The sequence below is a fragment of the Cinclus cinclus genome, chromosome 2, assembly GCF_963662255.1.
Source record: "Cinclus cinclus chromosome 2, bCinCin1.1, whole genome shotgun sequence".
In the NCBI taxonomy this organism is placed as follows: Eukaryota; Metazoa; Chordata; class Aves; order Passeriformes; family Cinclidae; genus Cinclus; species Cinclus cinclus.
Window position 1 is genome coordinate 84,576,904 of NC_085047.1, and position 18,431 is coordinate 84,595,334.

At 40.8% G+C, this 18,431-nt stretch overlaps 1 protein-coding gene across 1 annotated transcript in view; it reads right to left on the minus strand.

The window, feature by feature from the left end:
- Nucleotides 1–293: 293 nt before the first annotated feature.
- LOC134057961 (cohesin subunit SA-2-like) overlaps nt 294–18,431 on the minus strand; it is a 53,826-nt gene continuing 35,688 nt past the window's right edge. Inside the window, exons 20-32 of the mRNA XM_062515007.1 lie at nt 18,211–18,287; nt 17,185–17,272; nt 16,085–16,162; nt 14,255–14,344; nt 13,415–13,583; nt 10,713–10,858; nt 9,743–9,844; nt 8,269–8,423; nt 8,038–8,166; nt 4,331–4,521; nt 3,065–3,239; nt 1,960–2,047; nt 294–416 (exon numbers count right to left, since the gene is read on the minus strand). Coding sequence (XP_062370991.1) covers nt 408–416; nt 1,960–2,047; nt 3,065–3,239; nt 4,331–4,521; nt 8,038–8,166; nt 8,269–8,423; nt 9,743–9,844; nt 10,713–10,858; nt 13,415–13,583; nt 14,255–14,344; nt 16,085–16,162; nt 17,185–17,272; nt 18,211–18,287 — 1,497 coding nt within the window. The 3' untranslated portion in view covers nt 294–407. The remainder of the gene's footprint in view (nt 417–1,959; nt 2,048–3,064; nt 3,240–4,330; nt 4,522–8,037; nt 8,167–8,268; nt 8,424–9,742; nt 9,845–10,712; nt 10,859–13,414; nt 13,584–14,254; nt 14,345–16,084; nt 16,163–17,184; nt 17,273–18,210; nt 18,288–18,431) is intronic.

Below are 18,431 nucleotides of genomic sequence, written 5' to 3' on the forward strand. Positions count from 1 at the left end.
GCGGTAAAGAACACGGCCAGCAGGGCACTGCCCCCACATGCTTCAAACAAGCTTGTCTCACCTGGTTCAGTGTCTTTGATTCAGTGTTTGTCAATGCCCTGATTCCAGTCCTTCAGCTGTGAGCTTTTCCAAGGCAGCATCAAGGATCAGGATGCAGTGGAGTAATAATGTTCAGAATACCCAACCCTAGAACTGCAGCAGCCACCTCAGTAATGCCCACAATCAGCAATGGTGAGAAATCAACCACAGTGCTATAGACTGGTTCTGGTAGATGCCCATGGGCACAGAGATAACTGGATCCATGTCTCCTGCCACCTCAGTTGATGCTCTCACACCACATTGACAAGTTAAACAATTTGCAGAAACAACATAGCATGTGCTTCATTTCTGTTCATCCTCTCAGTGTCTTAACCATCCTACATCACAAGAAAAAAGATATTTAAGTCAGTCCTCTACTATGGAGACATCATGTAAGAGCCCATAAGGAATCTGATTAACAGTTTAGCATCTAACCATTCAGCAGTTTAGCCACAGAGCCAGCTCTTATAAAGAACTACAGCTTCCACAAAAGGAAAGAAGCATTTCCATGCCCCAAAAAGCCCAGAAAAGTCACCACAGGGAAAGGCACCATACTGCATATGTAGTACAATTTCTATATGGCTTTGATCTTTGTCCATGGAGTTAAATTCAATTATTCATCTTCAGTAGGAGCTGCTTCAAGTACACAGGCCAAACTGCCTATATTTTAACATGCATAAGGCTGAAAGAAAAGGTAGAAGTCCCTTTTTTATTCTTTCTAGTTCTCTTTAAAAATAAAAGCCCGCCGTATGTTAAAAAAACATGCTGAACTTCACAGCAAAAACTCTTTTAAACAGACAAAAATTGTGCAAAGTCTGAAAGTGGTTGTTGGATCCCAGATAACCAGAGTCACTAGAAATCAAGGGGTTGCCTGACTCACTGCAAAAATACTTTCTGCCAAACACTGAGTTATGTCCTGAAGTGCAGAGAGCAGGGGGAAATACAGGAGAAAATCCTGAAGGAACTGCTCAGCCCCCTGTAGTGGCTGACACAGAAACCTTGAGGGGGCAGAAGGGTTGTGATTAGCTGCAGCACAGGAAAAATCATGGCCTTTCTTCCCCCCCCACCCCTTTCCTTGTACAGTCACTCCACAAGACCCTGCTGTACAACATCCTCTCTGAGTCCTTGCACTCCACTGGCCCAAAGGGCTAGAAGTCCTTCCCTGCTGCAAGGATCCAGTCCAGGGCTGAGCTGAGACCCAGGCAGACAGAGGCAGCTCTGCCAAACTTGGATCCCAAAGGCAATCACTGCCCATGAGACAAGCCCCTGGCTATGCTGGTTGCCACTCCAAGCCCACAATGGTCTCATGCTTCCCTTCAAATCCCCAGTTTGTTCAGGGACAATTTGATCTGCCCAACAGCCTTGACTAGAAAAGGGCAGGAAACATGGGATACTCCAGCAAGAGCCCAGGGCTGTCCAGTGATCAGACACATCCCAGGTCTTTCAATCCAAAGAACATAATGCAAACACCATTTCTGAAGCAGATATGCCCTGCAGGCCATGCAGCAGTGCCATCTCTGCAATGTGTCAGTAACATGAAGCAACTGCAGCAAATGGCTTTTAATAAGGAAGCTTCACAGTATGGGAAAAAAGAAAGGGGATCTTCCTCTTAATGCATCCTAAGTGACATTCAATCCTTATTACTGACCTCAGGACTTCTAGATGCTACAAAACGGATTGCCTCTAAAACATAGATCAAGCTGAAGGAGGAAACTACAGCTGCAGCTGGAAAGGGAAGAGGGCATGCCTCTTTTCTCATCCTGAAAAGGGCAACAAAAGAGCAACCCCCTTTACTGCAACACAGCTAGCCAGGAGACTGACCTGACATTCACCCACCTCAACTACAGCTGTCCTTACAGCTAGAAAACCAGCCAGAATTACCTGGTCTGTACCAACAACATCAACATCTTCAACTGTGTCGTCTGCTGGACCCTCCTCAGAGACATCTTCTGTCTTAACCTCATCTTTGCTGGAAATGAAAAATAAACCAAAAAAATAGCTAAGTCTTGAGAAATCTCATAACAGAGGCTGCACAGTTGTGCAACTGTGCTTAAGGCAGTGTATTTCACATAGTAAGATCTGCTGCTGATATCCATGTAAGGTAGCCTAAAGTTACTGGCCCAGAATTTCCCAGTATGAAACAGGTCATGCTCTGAGGAATTTTCAACAAAGCAGTTCAGAAACAAAACACTATTTAAGTGTTTTGATTTAAGCAGGGGCTGATTTAAGCAGGGGCTACCTTCATGTTTAATAAATTTTTGTTCTATTTTACTTGTATTCACCAGGTTCATTTAACAAAGTTCCCAAAACCTGGAAAAGTATGCATCTTCCCAGAATTTGTGTTTCACCTTTTAACCTACTAACTGGGGAAATGGCACCTAACACCTCAATAAATTAACTGAATTAAAGGAAAATACTGCAACTGAGCACTTTGATTGCTCAAAAGTAGATTCTAGATTCCCTATTTCTGCAACACCTCTCTCAAGTTTTGCGGAGTTTCACTGGGGCATGTCTGCATGCTGCACACCAACACTTCTCTAAAAGAAAGCCACCTGCTACACAGTAGTTAATAGCAGATCTGCAGAGACAAGAATCTTCTTTCATTTCCAGAGATGCAGAAAACACTCATTGTCTGGCTGCAGCAAACAGCCCAAGAGTAACCAGCACCACAGATCACCAATCTGGACATGGGAAGTGGAGCAGGGAACTTTCCTCCATTCTCATCTTTTTCTCTGCACACTTGATATTACTCCAAGAAGGCACAGAAGCCCTGTGACAGTGGCAGGAGAAAGCAGCAAATGTAGATATTGGACAAAAGAAACAAAAAACCACAACCTGTCCTTGGGACAAAGCCCATAAGAAAAACAGAAAGGGCACACACACCCTTAGCTCATGAAGTATTACAAAAAAACAGAAGGTGGATAAAGAGACCCCAAGTGTCAATGCCAGAACAGGTGAAGGAGCTTGGAAGACATCAAACTCTCACCAGTATCTTCTACGCAGCCCTCCTGGACAAAGGAATGGCAAATGTTCCTGCAAGCACATCTCTTGAGACTTCAGCCTCTTTCTGCTTTTCCCTACTGCAGGGGGAAGCTGGGAAGCACACTGCTGTTCTGGGGCTTTGCTTGCTGCTTCAGTCTGGCTGGTTTCAGGCAAAGACCCTGCAACAGAGAGGGAACACAGTCATTCTTCAGCCTCACCCTCAGAGGTCTTGAGATGGCCATTTCCAGTATGTTCCCCACAGCAGTGAAACAATTGGGCCAAGCTCAAAAGGACATCTGGAGCAAAGCATTCCTTTATTGAAGGAGACAGCTAAAAGCCACTTAAAAGAAAATCCATTTAATTTGCCCACTGGTCATTTTTGCAATCTAGATTTATGAACTTGGCCCTGGTCCATAACTGCTATCAGTACTGCTGAGTCTATATAATGCTCAAGAAAGGAGGGCCTTTAGGGACACAAAGGAACAAGCTCTCTGAAGGCAAGTCACTTAAAAGAAGATTTATGAGAAAGAAACTAAAGGACACTGTGGAAAAATTTCCTTTCCTCCACATACAACTGCAAATGTCCGTAACACTTACCATTTTTATTAGCAATTGTTTTCATAATGGCTTTATTACATTTTAACTAAGTCCCATCATATCCATGCAGTGAATACTTCATTACAGATTGGCAGTCCATGAATGCTGCCAAAGCCTGGATGCAGCTCATCTAACTATAATTCTTTAAGGTAGGAAGTATAATCTTACAGGCTCCCTAGAAATTCAGCAGAGAGAAAAATCCTAGAAGATGATTTGGCCCAGATAATCTGGCCCAGGTCTGAAGACCTGAATCAACTTCTAGAAATACCTCTCCTGTCTCAATTATCTACAGGGCCTAAAGCAACAATGCCATTAAGTTAACAATTAAAAGCAATCAACCAAGTCTCTGTGGCTCAGACAAATGCCAGATGTGAGTACACAGCAGAATTCAGATGATTTTGAATTCTCCTCACTCGGAGTCCTCAGCCCAACCTTACTGCTCTCGAGTGATCAAGGAACCTTTAACAACAAAGCAGAAAGCAAAAGCCACAGTTCAAACTGGGAAGTCCACAATATCCAACACACTGTGGTATTGTATTGCTACTGCAAAGCATGAAATACATTTTAGCACGTGCAAATTTGCTACAGCAAAGCAAAATAGGAAATACAGCAGTTTTGCCAGACAGAGAGACAAAGAAAATACAGCTGATCAAGAACTGGGAAGCCTTCATACCATCAGACAATTTCCTTTTAAAAGAAGATGTCTTAGATGAGCCCATGGGGGGCCACTCTCCCAAACTGCCAAGGACAGGGCTCTCCTCATCTTCATTTGCCAATAAAGAGTTTCTGTACAAGACCAAGGGTTGCCATTCATCTCCTCTGCAGGGCAGTGGCTCTGTTATGTACCTCTGTAAGTAACTATACCTGGGACAAAAACAACAGAAAGCAGAAGGAAACTCACTATACTTCCCTTCAATATCTGGGGCAGATATTGCAAAAAAGGATTTTCACTTTACTCTCCAAAGGTGCAAACAGAACTGTTGAAGAGAGGGCACTGTTTTTCTGTGAAATACCTAACATCTCTGAAATATCTATTTAAAATGAAAATGTCTTCAAAGCTAAAAGAGTGCTTGAAATTTTAGCATCAGAAACAACACAAGATCCACAGAAATTACAAAATTACATCAGCTTCTATAAAGAGTTTCCAGTGCAGGGAAAGTCTGCCAATTGCTGCTGCCAGTAGCAGCCTGAACAGAGGATTCACCTCTCCTGGTGGCCTTTTCTGCCTCACGGACTGCAACACAAAGGAGATCCCAGGCAAGAGACGCTCCCTGTGATTCAGTACTACAGGAAACAGTACAGGTCAGGCAGTGAGGGTTTCATACCATGAATGCCTGTTATGTCAAAATTAAAAATTAGAACAACCAATTAAACCATTTTTCTATATTATCAGCTTAAATTCAGTTCAATTCTCTCACTAAAATGTCAAGTGTGTGCAAGAAGCAGTTAACTGCTCTGCAGTTGTGACAATACATGGGTTGTGGGAAACATTGTCTCAAATCCTTGTTCTGCTTAATTCAGTCCAGAGATTTGACACTGGGCCTTCCTGAATCCCAGGTGAAGCTATCACCTTTCCTGGAGCAAAAAGGCCTTCTTCAAACACTCTGTTTGAAAAACAGGACATTTCCAACAAAGTCATTCTGACCCATTCCTACTTAATAACCATAAGCAAAGAAAACCGAAGTCTGACTCAGGATTAGAAACTGGATATTCACCACATTTCAGCTACAGTTCATCATTTAAAAATCAAGCCCAGTTTTGTTAAAACAGACCCACCATAGCAAATACCAGGAGTGACAATTTTAACACCTTTAATAATATGTGCAACTTATTATTATTTTATTTTTTTTTCTTTTTTTATTAGGAGAGTGGCCTGGAAAATATCAGACGTCTCATTTGCTTTGCAAAACAAGAAAACCAGTGCTGAGAGGAGGTCAGGGTAAGCACTGACTCCAAAACAATTAGAGTCCTGGACTCTGGGGGCCCCAGGGATCAAGAAACCCTGGTAATGGAATTTGTTGTTTTCAAACAAGCATGTATTGTAACTACAGTTTCAGAGTCTAATCCAACTGCTATCAATGTCAATGGAAAGATTCCTACTGATTCAGGAATCAGGCCCTTCATGCTGTTTGCTATTCAGCAATTCATTTCTTGTCTGCATTTTGTGGCACAGAGCAATTGACAAGCCAGGTATTTTACTGCTACAGCCTGGGCAATTACAGGGGAGAGGGTAAAGTCCATATACTTTGATGGTGTTGAAATATAGTCCTTTCTAACAAATGCCCATATTCTCTATGTCATCTGTTACAGGTACATTCACATATGTTAACATACAGACCTGGACATCAATCCCATGATTAATAAGAAAAATGAAAATAACCAGATGTTTGTTTCTCAAAGTTCATGTTGACCTAAAACATTCCATTCAATAATTTATGATGGAGCTAAACTTAAATATTTCTGAGAGGAAATATAATCTCCAGCCTCTGCAAGGCACTTTAGGCCTCCCAGAATAGAAACTGTTGTTCTAGAAACATAGTATGAATGTACTTGTGGATAAATTGCAATTTCCCTTCTAGTGAATTTTATTGTTTCCCATTTGTTCCCAGCAGCAGAGGGAAGGCCCAAAGCAGTAAGAACTGAAGTCAAGTGCATTCCCTGCTAGGTTCTGTTATTTCCCACAAAACTTTTCCATTAATAAACCTACCTGAATGTATCAAATGTATCTGATACATTCAGGAATATACTTCCAAAATATATCCTCTGATCACAAGGTTTAATATAGTCCTAGGAAAAAGATGGTCAGGATTTAGCTTTGATCTGCCCCATCAACAATTAAATATTTTCCTCATAATTTCAGTTTAATTAAAACTAAAATCAAGCTTAATTAAGTTTAAAACTAAATTTAGTTTAATTAAAGTTTAATTAAAAACTACTCCCAGGAGGTAAATGAAATGACAGCTTTTTAAGGATGGTTTAATAGAAAACTACTTCTTGCAAGGCTGACACAGATGCTTACAGCTCTTTAAAATACAAGACAACATGGACAGAGTCATACTGTCCAAACTGGGGCCTAGTGTACTTCCCCTATGAAGACAGGCTGAGGGAGTTGGGATTATTCAGCCTGGAGAAGAGAAGGCTCTGGGGAGGACTTAGAGCACCTTCTCATACCTAAACAGAGCTCATAAGAGAGCTGGAGAGGGACTTTCTATAAGGGCATGTAGAGATAGGACAAGGCTTTAAGTGGCTTTAAACTGAGCATGAGTTTAGATTAGATATTAGGAAGAAATTCTTGACTGTGACCATGGTGAGGCACTGGAACAGGCTGCCCAGAGCAGTTCTGGACTCCCCACCCCTGGCAGTGTTCAAGGCCAGGTTGGATGAGGCCTTGAGCAACCTGGTCTAGTAGAAAGTGTTCCTCCCCATGGAAGGGAGGTTGGGACTAGATGATTCTTGAGGTCCTATGGAATATATGAAAACCAATTTTAGTAGCTGGTCTCAAAGAGTCTCATCTGAGAAAAATGCAAGAATAGCACATGAAGTTATCTGTACCCACAAATTATCCGCTTTACATTTCTCAGGGTCTGCAATTACTGTATGTTGACTATTTTTCTTCTGCATTTTGTATTCCAGCTTGGAATCAATTTTTTCAAATGAACTGTCTGTGTTGATGGCAATCATTAATAAATTCCATCATGTGAAGTAAGAGGAAAATAGACATTTTACTATTCTTGACCCATGTTACATAATTCATTCAGGTGCATAATACCCCACTGATGCCAAAAGAAGGCTATCATTCTTATAGCATTAAATGTAAATATTTAAACCACTGTAAAAACATGAGTTCACTGGATCAGACCATAATTCCATGTAAATAGTAAATTATTGGATTTCAATATCTATATTATGAAGAGAGACACATATATTTCTATTCCAAATACATTCCATGGAACCCACATAATTGAGGCCTGAAGCTGTGGAAATAAGACAATTACAAAATAATGATGTGTGCATTATTTCTTCCACAACCTTTTGATTTACTTTTCTGTTCAGAAAAGCATTCCTGCCACTCCACTAACCAGTCAAGTCGCAAATCTCTTCCACCAAATTAACAGCCTTTCCTTTAGAAGAATTGCCATATGTGGCCACAACTATGTGTAAGAAAAATCTATAATGCTTATTGCACATGCAATCTGAAATAACTACTACTACAACATTCAACAAGTGTGTCTCAAACTAACACCCTGAGGGGCAGACTGATTTCAAAGGTTCTCTGAAGAGCCCTTGAGCAAATTCTGCCACACTGAAGTTCGAGTGTCCTTTGTGCAGGGATACACAAATCACAAACTGTGTATGATGGTGTACAAGAACTTAACTTACACTAGTCTTTTGTCTGGCTTTAGCAGCTTGTTGGAAAATTCACTGATGATTAACAGAAAGCTCAAGTTAGGAGGCAAGCATTTTCCATCTACTCCAGTAGCTCCTTGAAAAGCAAATTCAATACCTTCCCTATTGAAAGAAAAACAGAAAATAACAGAGTAATAAAACAGATAAAACAGACAACTAACAAAAGCAATGACCATGGACAACATGATGTTACATGGCACATACTTGTGTATCATGGCTATAGACTCTCTAGATTTCACTTGGTCCCAACCAAATGTTAGTGAAAAGCGACGAGCAAGTTCTTTGATGTTTGCAAAGGAAGGAGAGGAGAAGTCCACACCACTACTGCTGTCTTGGCTTTCTGCATGTGTCTGAAACAGCTGCAAGAGAAGTCTCAGGTAAGCAAACACAGTAATCCTACAGGCAAACAAAGCACCAGGTGGACAGAGAGACAGGCACAGCAAGTAACAGTCACCTCACACAGACAGAAGCCTTACAGAAGAGCAGGTAAGTCATGTGCTTCTGAAGCACTGAATGGAACAACGACAAGGAATTGACACAAAGGACACTGCTGTGCTCGTAAGACAGGCACAAATCAAAAAATAAAACCAAAAAATTATGAGAACTGATTCATGAAGATGATGGCCCCATTGACCTCATCTTCTCTTGGGTCTTCTGAACCAAGCCCCAGAGGCCCAATTTGCCTGAGATGCTTTCAGAGGAGCACAGTGTAGATACAAAGCAGCAAGTTTGGCAGCATCGTAGTCCAATTTTGGAGAGTAAGAGTAGGTCAAAAGCATATCTTGATCTCAATTAACTGTGCTCTGGGTTTGTTTTTTTTCTAATAGAATATGGAAGTAGCTTGTTCTCATCAACCTGTTAACTTTCAAGGTCAAGCAAAGGCCAAAAAGGGCCTGTTGTCTATGTGATACCTAAACACAAAGTCCTGACTATGTCAGCAGAATATATGCAGCCAAATTCTGCTTAGACTCATCTAAGATCAGATTTCAAGGCCTGGTTCACAGATCTAAGCCCCCGGCAATGTGTGTGAAATAAGCAAAGCTCATGTGTCCGTATTCCCGGGAGGAGCCTGCTCTCTGGATTACAGCAGGACTCCAGGCTAGAAGCAGCTCTGGCCACAGGCAGAGCTGGCAAAAGCAGCTGCTAAAATAGCTAACTGGCTATCAGTCAGCAGCTGCAAGCCCCAGTAACTGAGACCCTTCAGAAGAGCTGCAACCCACTTTCCTCCTGATTAAAATAAATAAATAAATAAATACAGGGGAGTTTGGAGCTGACCAGACACAGGCACAACCACGGTTCCTCAAATTCAGAAGGAACTAAGGTAGTCCATAAAACACAGCATAATATCCTTAACATTTGTTAAGCTCAAGAGACACTGTGTCCCAATAAACACTTCATAATCTCACATCAGTTCTAACATACTGTGCACTCGAGGATTAAAAACATGACCAAAAATCGTGGACAAAAACACCTTTTAAATCAGATGTAATGATTTGACAGGAGTTTTAATTATGACATGCACAAACAACAGACATATATAAAATGCTGGAAAGGAAGTAATTTCTGTCACTAGGTTTTCTAATGACTTTGAAAACTTATGGCATGGGAGGTAAAAATCTTCACTGTGAATACAACTATCATAAGAGCCCCTTGCCTCTTGCTTTAATTTTAACCTTACCTGCTGCAGACAGAGAATCAGTGTCTTGGCACTCTGAATTTTGTTATTGTACCTCATCTTGCTTAACGTTTCTTTAATTATGTCTCCAAAATCACTGTAGGTCTATTAACAGCAACAAAACAATTGAGAGTTATCATTCTCCTTTAGCACTGGGAGTACACAAACCACATGACTGTTGAAGTGACACAAGAAGCTCCTAAAACACTCCCAATATCAGAAAATGCAAGCTAAAAGATGAAAACTGGACTTTTTCTAGTATTTAGTATGTAAAGCAATGGTATGCTCCTTTAAGAGTGAGGATCAAAGTTACACTGAAATTGTCAAGTATTAACAACTAATTGATTGTCAATTCTTAATTAATAATTAATTGTAATTCTTTAAAAAGTGCAAAGCCTCATCAGGAGACAAATAAAGTTTTCTGTACTTTAGCAGTGCTTGCCAATGAAGCAAAGAACAAGATTCATATTCAGGTATTTCCAAAGTTCTGTCAGTTGACCAAAGGAAACTACCCACTCTGATGTTCTTGGCCCTCCTGAAACTCCCTTCAGAGTGGCTGAAGCTCTACCAAACCCTGGTCATCTAAACCCTAGGACTCATGTGAAATGTAGGCACCTGCATATGCACTGTGTGAGCTGTATGAATTAAGCTGACCAGTTCAGTGTGAGAGACTCAGTAGATTAATCACCCTACAGCTATAAACTGCTGCTCTGCAGTGGCCTCTCTGGAGAAGCTGAGGAGCAGATGTCCAGACAGATATGTCCTCTCCTCAATTTTCAGTTGTTTTGTCTGCAGTACCTTTGCAGAACCAAGAGATATCTGCCCCACTCCTGCTTGATTTTATAGCCCTTTTGTGATCATTCCAGGACTCTGAGCCATAACACTATTAACACCCTGTCTTTCAAAAACACTGGAGACACTTTCAAAATCTAAAATGCAGTGATAGGAAAAACAACTTTATCTAAAACATTACCTTCACATAATACTTATAGATCTCAGCGGCTGCAGTCATCTCTACCACATTATACACTATTAACTTGCAATATGCTGCCAGAAGACTCCGCTTTTTGTGCAAGTCATCAAGTTTGCAAGTTTCATCCTTTCCCTCTTCTGTCAGATCTAGGGAAGCAAAAGCATTGAAGCTTTGTTCTGTTACTTTTTTCAAGGTATCTCAGTTTAAATGATCAACTTTCACCTAAACAGCAAAGACTCAGCTGTTCAGTAACAGATGCCAGCGCTCATTGCTGCGTACATCAGAAAGCACAGGTTTATTCCCATTTCAAAGCTGCAGTTTGTATCAGTGAAAACAGTCTTCTTCCACAGTCTCCCACTCTGATCTTCATAGGACTTTGGCATTTCTACTAGTCAGAATCTCCAAGTACAACACTGCTCACAGCTACAGAACAGAACCAGCAAGTAGAATAAAAGGCACAAAGACACCAAATGGAAGGGACCAGAAAAACTGCAACCATGTGGGGTTTTTTCCTAGAATAAAATAGAAGGTAAAAAAGTAGCACACACCTCATTGGAAACCCTATAAAACTTGTCACACACAGTCAGCAAGAGTTCCAATGAAATTCTCCAAGTGCTTTTCAACAAGAGTGAAAGGAAGAAAAGTCACTTAATTGCATTAAGAACATATTAAGTGTCTGGAACATGAGTTAGTTAGTTACTAGCCAGATAACTCATGGGAAACAGACACTCTTAATTAAGAGTATTCCAACAGTGCTACAAAGGTTGGGCAGAGCTTCTTGCAGCAGGAGAGCCAAGACACACTCTTTCCTGCTGCACATGCAAGCTAACAGCTACCAAGAGACTTCAGTCTCTGACCTGTGACTTTTTTTTTATTTTGATGTCAACTGTTTCTGCTTCTAGAATGACTGTGGACCTGGAAACAAACAATAAGGCAGATGACTGATCAGAAGTATCTGAAAGTTAGAGTTCAAACTGAAATGAAACAGCTGCCAGCTGTGCATGCAGACAAGCACACACTGCATCACAAAATCACTTGTTCAGGAAGGAATCTGCAATTGATGACAGGGATCCTTTGTGGGGAGAACTGAGAAATTGAAGGCACCACAAAATAAAGGTTTGAAGCAGATCTCAAGCTATCTAACCCAAGGCAGGATCAATTTTATCAGTTTCAGATACACAACATAAACAACCTGAAACATAACCTGCTTCAGTAACTCCCACAACTAGGATACTATGGCCTACTTGTGCAATCCTTTTTACTGTATCTTTACTAACTCAGATTCTTTTACTGTCCCTCTGTTGCAATTTTGGCCATTCAATGTTGCCAATCAGTGGTTCATGACTTAATGAAGTATGCTGCCCAAAACTGAACAGAGAATTCCATCTGAACAGCTGAAGGACAAGAGTTAAACAGAAAAATCTAGAACAATGCTTGCATTTTCAAAGCATAGCACTTGAACTTGTCCTCAGAACCACAATCAATAATCAATTTTCAAAACACTCTCAAAAGAAACCAGCCTTTGTAATTACAACCTCAATAGAGCATCCAAATGTGTTTGAAAAAAGGCAGTAGAGCAACAAGTACTATTTCCCAGTGGACTGAGAGCAGCTCTGAGGAAAAGGACTTCAGGGTGTTGGCTAATGAGAGGCTCAGCAAGACTCAGCAATGCGTGCTCACAGCCCAAAAAGCCAGCTGTGTCCTGGGGAGCATCCAAAGCAGTGTGGCCAGCAGGCAAGGTTGCTGATTCTGCCCCTCTGCTGTGTTCTGGTGAGACCCCAGCTGGAGTGCTGTGCCCAGCTCTGGGGCCCCCAACATAAGAAGGATGTAGATCTGCTGGATTGAGTCCAGAGGAGGGTCACGAAGATGCTCAGAGGGATGGAGCATCTTGCTTATGAAAATGGGTTGAGAGAGTTGGGGTTCTTCCACCTGGAGAACGGAAGGTTCTAGGAAGACCCTGTAGTACCCTGAAGTACCTAAACAGGGCCAACAAGAGAGGTGGAAAGGAACTTCTTACAACAGCATGTAGTGATACAATGGGGAATGGCTTTAAACTGACAGAGGGCATATTTATTTCTTAGACATAAGGAAGAAATTCTTGACTGTGGTCATGGTGAGACACTGAAACAGGCTGCCCAAAGAAGCTGTGGAAGCCCCATTCCATGTTTAAAGCCAGGCTGGATGGGGCTTTGAGCAACCTGGTCTAGTGGAAGGTGTCTCTGTCTATGGCACAGATGTTTGGAACTAGAAGATCATTAAGGTCCCTTCCAATCCAAACCAGTCTATAATTCTATGAAATCTGCCCTTCAGCCCCAAAATCAAAATCCACTGATTCTTTACTCTGATGGCTTAGAAGAGTCCGTGCACCAGCACACTGCAACACTGAAAGGCCTTCCTCTAACACCATCATCTGGACCATGGAAGTCAGTCCACCAAACACTTTTACTCATCCAGCCCTGCTTTACTTCATCTCTTTTCACCATACAGGTAAATTGGCATCTGTATTCTATGGTTAATCCGCAGTCCGTACAGATCAAAGAATTACAGGGTTTTTGCTTGCAAAGGGGCCCAACCAGATAAAAAGCAAAGCAACTCACAAAACAACAACACAAAGGCTGGCCCTTTTCACTGATACATTCACTGCAGATGACAAATGACAGCAAAAACGGTAAATTGTTTCTTCAGTAATGAAGGCATCTAACCTTTTTTTTCCTCTTCTTCATCCATGAAAACGTGGTCCTGGATAAATGAAAACAGTTTTTCCTGAAGTGATGTGTTAGGAAGATAACCTAGAATTCCAACTGTATCTTCATTATTATTTGAATCCAGGTGACTCAAAATCAGCAACCAGTCACAGAGTATCATGAAGGCCTGTACCAAGCAAGGAAGGATTTAGAGACCATGTTACTTTTTGTGCCAATTCCACTTTGCATTTCCATCAAACACAATCAATTTTCCATCCCACTTCTTCCCTGCAAACTAGGTATTTCTCTTTGCCTCAGCTGTGGTGAAATGTCCCAGCTAAATCCTTAAAAAACTTGTACATTAGGATGCAGTGTATACGGGTATCATGCATGAATACCACCTAAAGATTTTCAAAGTTCTATGGGCAAGAAGAAGAGCTGTATTATGCTGAAATACCCCTCTTTTAATACATGAATCACTGGACAATTTCCCCATTTCTTTAAGTAATATTCACAGCAAAACATTAACGAAGCAGTGATAGCAACCAGTACACTGATAGATCTAATCAGAAAACACAATGATTTTCATTCAGATTGAGGCCTTGATTCTGCATGGATTCATGCAAACACAAATCTATGCTTGACTAAAGCACTAACTTGCAGTATTTTAACTAACATAACTTTAGTTTTTATTTAAAATAAATAGTTGAAGTCTGTTATTTTGTGTTATTTCTCTGCTAAGAGACAAAAATTAGCAAAAATGTAATAGAATGAAACACCAGTATAAAAAAAAAAAAGGCAGGCATTTAAAAAGAGATCTGAGCACAAATGCTCATTAAGTGACAGAAAAACACAAACCTTTTCTCTTACATCTTTTTCCTTATGGTGGAGGAAGCATGTGCAAATCTGACTGAAACGTCTCAGCTCCCTTCTTAGTGGAAAAAGAGTCTCCTAAAACACATTTAGGAAAAGCAAAAGGACCAATATGTTAGAGACTATAATTCAACAGAGAATTACAGAACAAACAACAGTTGCATCTTTCTTCCACTCGTACTATTCATTTAAGATAGCACAGCTGATGACATGATGAAAGAAGCTGGCATTTCACAGAACAGCTTACTAGCTATGAACAACTGCATCTGTCACAGCTGCTGAGGCCAGTGGAATTCAGCAAGTCACAAACTCTTTGTTTCTCCATCTGTAGGGAGGGCAGCATGCATTCTCTTATTCACTTCATCTTATCTGTATAAAGCAGTGACAACAATGGAAGTAGAGTCATAACAACCTCTGGTCCATCCCACCTAATATTCAATGTGCACTGCCTTCAGGATTTGGTTTTCTCCCTTCCTCCCCTAATGACTACAAAGGGAATAGAGTTTAACTTTGGCACTCAGAAACTTAAGACACCACTCTTTGTTAAGATGAATCCAGCATGGGAGACTATTTGGTTTGCTCACAACCACACAAAAGGCTTTCGATCCTCCACCAGGTCCCAGCTGCACTGCAGTGAGCTTTGAGCCATCAGTGTAAAAGGAATGCCCTCAAAGGAGAGCCAAATTTCATGCTATGCAGCTCTACATTTATAAGAAAAGGGATCCATCTCAGGACATGCTGAGGAGAACCAGGTGAGGGACAGTACATTGCCTTAACATTGCTAGGGGAGGAGCAAGGGGGAAATTAACAGAGTTGCTGCCCAGGATTTTTTTTTTCTTTTTGCTCTCAGAACTTCTCTATCTGCCAACATCCAGATTTGGCCCTGCAGAGTGGGCTGTCACATCTGCATGCAATCAAAATCTGCTCCCATATGAAAGGCCAAATTAAAAAATGTGCTGCCCCATTACCAAGTCGAGCTAACTGTGTCTGGAGTGAAAGGCAGAACACATTAGAGCAGTGAGAGATGCAGACATCCAGGCAGGCATGGAATGGGACAGCAACAGGCAGTGAATCAGTGGCCAAATGGGTAAGTCCCAGCCAGCATTTCTCACACAAATGTCCATGTCAGCACCCTGTCCTGCATGCGCAGGAACGCCAGGGAAGGGGACAGAATGACAAAGCAGCACTCCGTGGAGTCAGAAACCATCGTGAAGAAGAGCCCCAGAGGATACACATTCACACATGAAACAAAACATAAAAGAGTTTTCCTTTCTGGTGTCTTACACTAGATTTTCTTCTGAAATACCTGCTAGAGCCTGGTACTTTATAAATTACAAAAGTAAATTTATCTCTCAGCAGTCAGCTGAGATGATGAGAAAATTACCACTTTCCTTGACCTTTCTGACACTAATATGTAGGTAAATCAAGAAACTAAAAAAGAAACAAATCTACAGAATGTCCTGGAGTTTCCACTGAATATTCTTTGTTGCTTAAAACAAGAAAACAACAAACTCTTTGGCAGTGAGACAAGCTCCTTATCTCCATCAAGCCCTAGGAATCTGATGCACATGTTTTGCAGTAAAAATAGAGATGAACTATTGTTCCTGCAGACTGAAAAAGCACATGCAGTTTAAAAGAAAAAAAAAAGAGAGAAGATGACAGAGAGAAAATGCCTCAATTCAATTTGGTTTCCTCAAGAAAACAGACAAACTAGCTTCTTATAAGCTTGCTTTTTCAAGAAATCTCAGAACGGGAAAATTAGCTTCAACTTCTATAAGCACAACTCTGGGTTTCAAAATTACATCAGTGACCAACCTTGGGAGAATTTTCTGAAACTGCAGCTAGTTGCCACAGGAGAGAAAAATATGTGCACTGGAGAGCTGGTAGGATAATCTGCAAATAAAAACACATGTCCTTTATTTACATGAAAGGCTCAGCTGCAAAAAGCTTAGGACTAAACAAAGCATTCAAGCTTGACATTCTGCATGCTGCTTGCATGAACACTTCCCAGTTGTATTTAGATCCTTAAAATAAACTTAACAAGTTTACATTTACAAGCAAGCGTTGCCCCCGAGAAACTTCATTACTAAGGTGCTGCTTCTGCAGAACTTCTCTGACATCTTGACAAGTTCAAGGGAAAGCAATCCACATATCAAAAACCATGTTCCCAGAGGCTTGCTTCAGCTTAGCTCCTTGGGATTTCTGTGAAGCCTTTGGTGAAAAGCAGACTCCTCCAAAGGCCAGTTCAGCGCAGAAGCCAAATCTTGGTGCTCCAATGCTCCATCTAAAGGAGCCCACCTCTGCCCACTGACTGCAGGCTCTCTCTACTCAACTAAACTTCACTCCTTGCCAAAAAATGCCTGAAGTTCTCTCCTACAAATGGGCTGGTTAGTATTTTTAACTGCTGAAGCATTTCACCTTGCAATCCTAAAATACACAACTCCATCTTCATACAATGTTTGAGGTGAGGCAACCAGATAACCAAAAGGCTGCAGTTGAGACAACTGATAATTATAAACTACTACAACAAGAGTCAACATGTAAGCAACAGATCCAAAGTATTCCAATTTCTGCTTCCATGCAATCTAAAAGGGGTTCCTCACAGTCCCAACAATTTCACATGTACTCTGAGACTGTGCAATCATAGGAAGTACTGAACATGACCAAGGATCAATCCAGATGTCAGATGATTATCACAGTTCTGAAATACCTCCAAAATTAATTAATACAAAGGTAAATATTTACAGATTCCAATAATGTTATACCAAAGACAGCCTCAGTTTCCCAGACTGAGAAATGGACACAGAATCTTCCAGTCTCATAGTACATTGATATATAAGATTATTTAATACTTTGTATTTCTTTGTGCTTTTATCAAGAAGAACATCTGTCAGTGTTAAATATTAACTACTCACCAGAACAGGCAAACTGCCATGTTCCATTTCAAACATGAGGAACCTTAAAATCTTGTCATACAGATTCCACTTGGTGAGATCATGAGCACTGCAGGTGAAAAAGAAATGATACACTAAACAAGAAATTAAGACTCACTTGACCAAACAGCTTAAATGTATCCTATGTTTGCCTTCATATGATGTATAGCAATAACATTAAACAATTAAATATTAATTATAAGGGGGGAAAATAAATTTTCATCATCTAACACTGCAACCTTTAGACCACAGCTTTACAGTCTGCATTCCTACCAAAAAACTGCAGTGCTATGAGGAGAGGAAAAAGAAGCTTGAGTTCTGTATCTTTTGCTATACCTTATGCATACTATCTAAGTGTCCAAAAAGGTCTAAAGAACAATTTCCTCACCCCATTCTAAGAGACTGTTTCTAATAGTCTTGAGTATTCTCAACTCGAGAATACTTGAGTATTCTCTTTGCAAAACCAGAGTAGCCCGAGCACGCCACTCTGAAATGTAGAAAAAAGACACATTGAGAAGGTCCAATTCCCCTAACCTCTCTACTATCTTGCACAACAATTTACCAACCTCTAGAAAACCAAGGTTTTGAGAAATCATCTCTTAACAAAAGATGATCAGATAAACTAAAAATAAAAACCAGATTATACCTGCTGCAAAGCATGACTGCATTCACTATAACCTCTTCAGACTGACCACCAGTATTGTCAGTAAGGCTGTGGAAAAACATCCAGCTAGGACAGAGGCACCACAGAGGAGATCTCTGTGCCCACTCTGACATCTCAATTCTGTAGCATACACTTCTCAGGCACATTAGGGCTGATGCTCAGTAATGAATCCAAAAGTACAGCTCCATTAAGAAGAAACTAAACCTTGCAGCACCTCTCTTAGGGATCATTTTCATTCTCTTTTGGAAAACCCCACTAAACCCAACAAGCAATTCTCACTTTGCATGTGTAAGGCTGACACTTCAGGTATATGGAAACATAAACTGTGTAAATAAATATCTCACTTATGAAAAGCCGCCACTCTTCTCAAAGTAGAGTGCATCCGGGAAATTTCTCCTGTGTCCGTACAAAATCCTCCTTCCTAAATCATGGAAGTTTGGGAAAGAGAAAGGAATTAGCCAGTGTGGACCAAGGCAACTATTGTGTTCTTTTCCCTACCAACCCATAAGCTTGGATCACTCTCCTCCAGCCCTCCTTTAATCTTTACCTTTAACCACGCTATTCA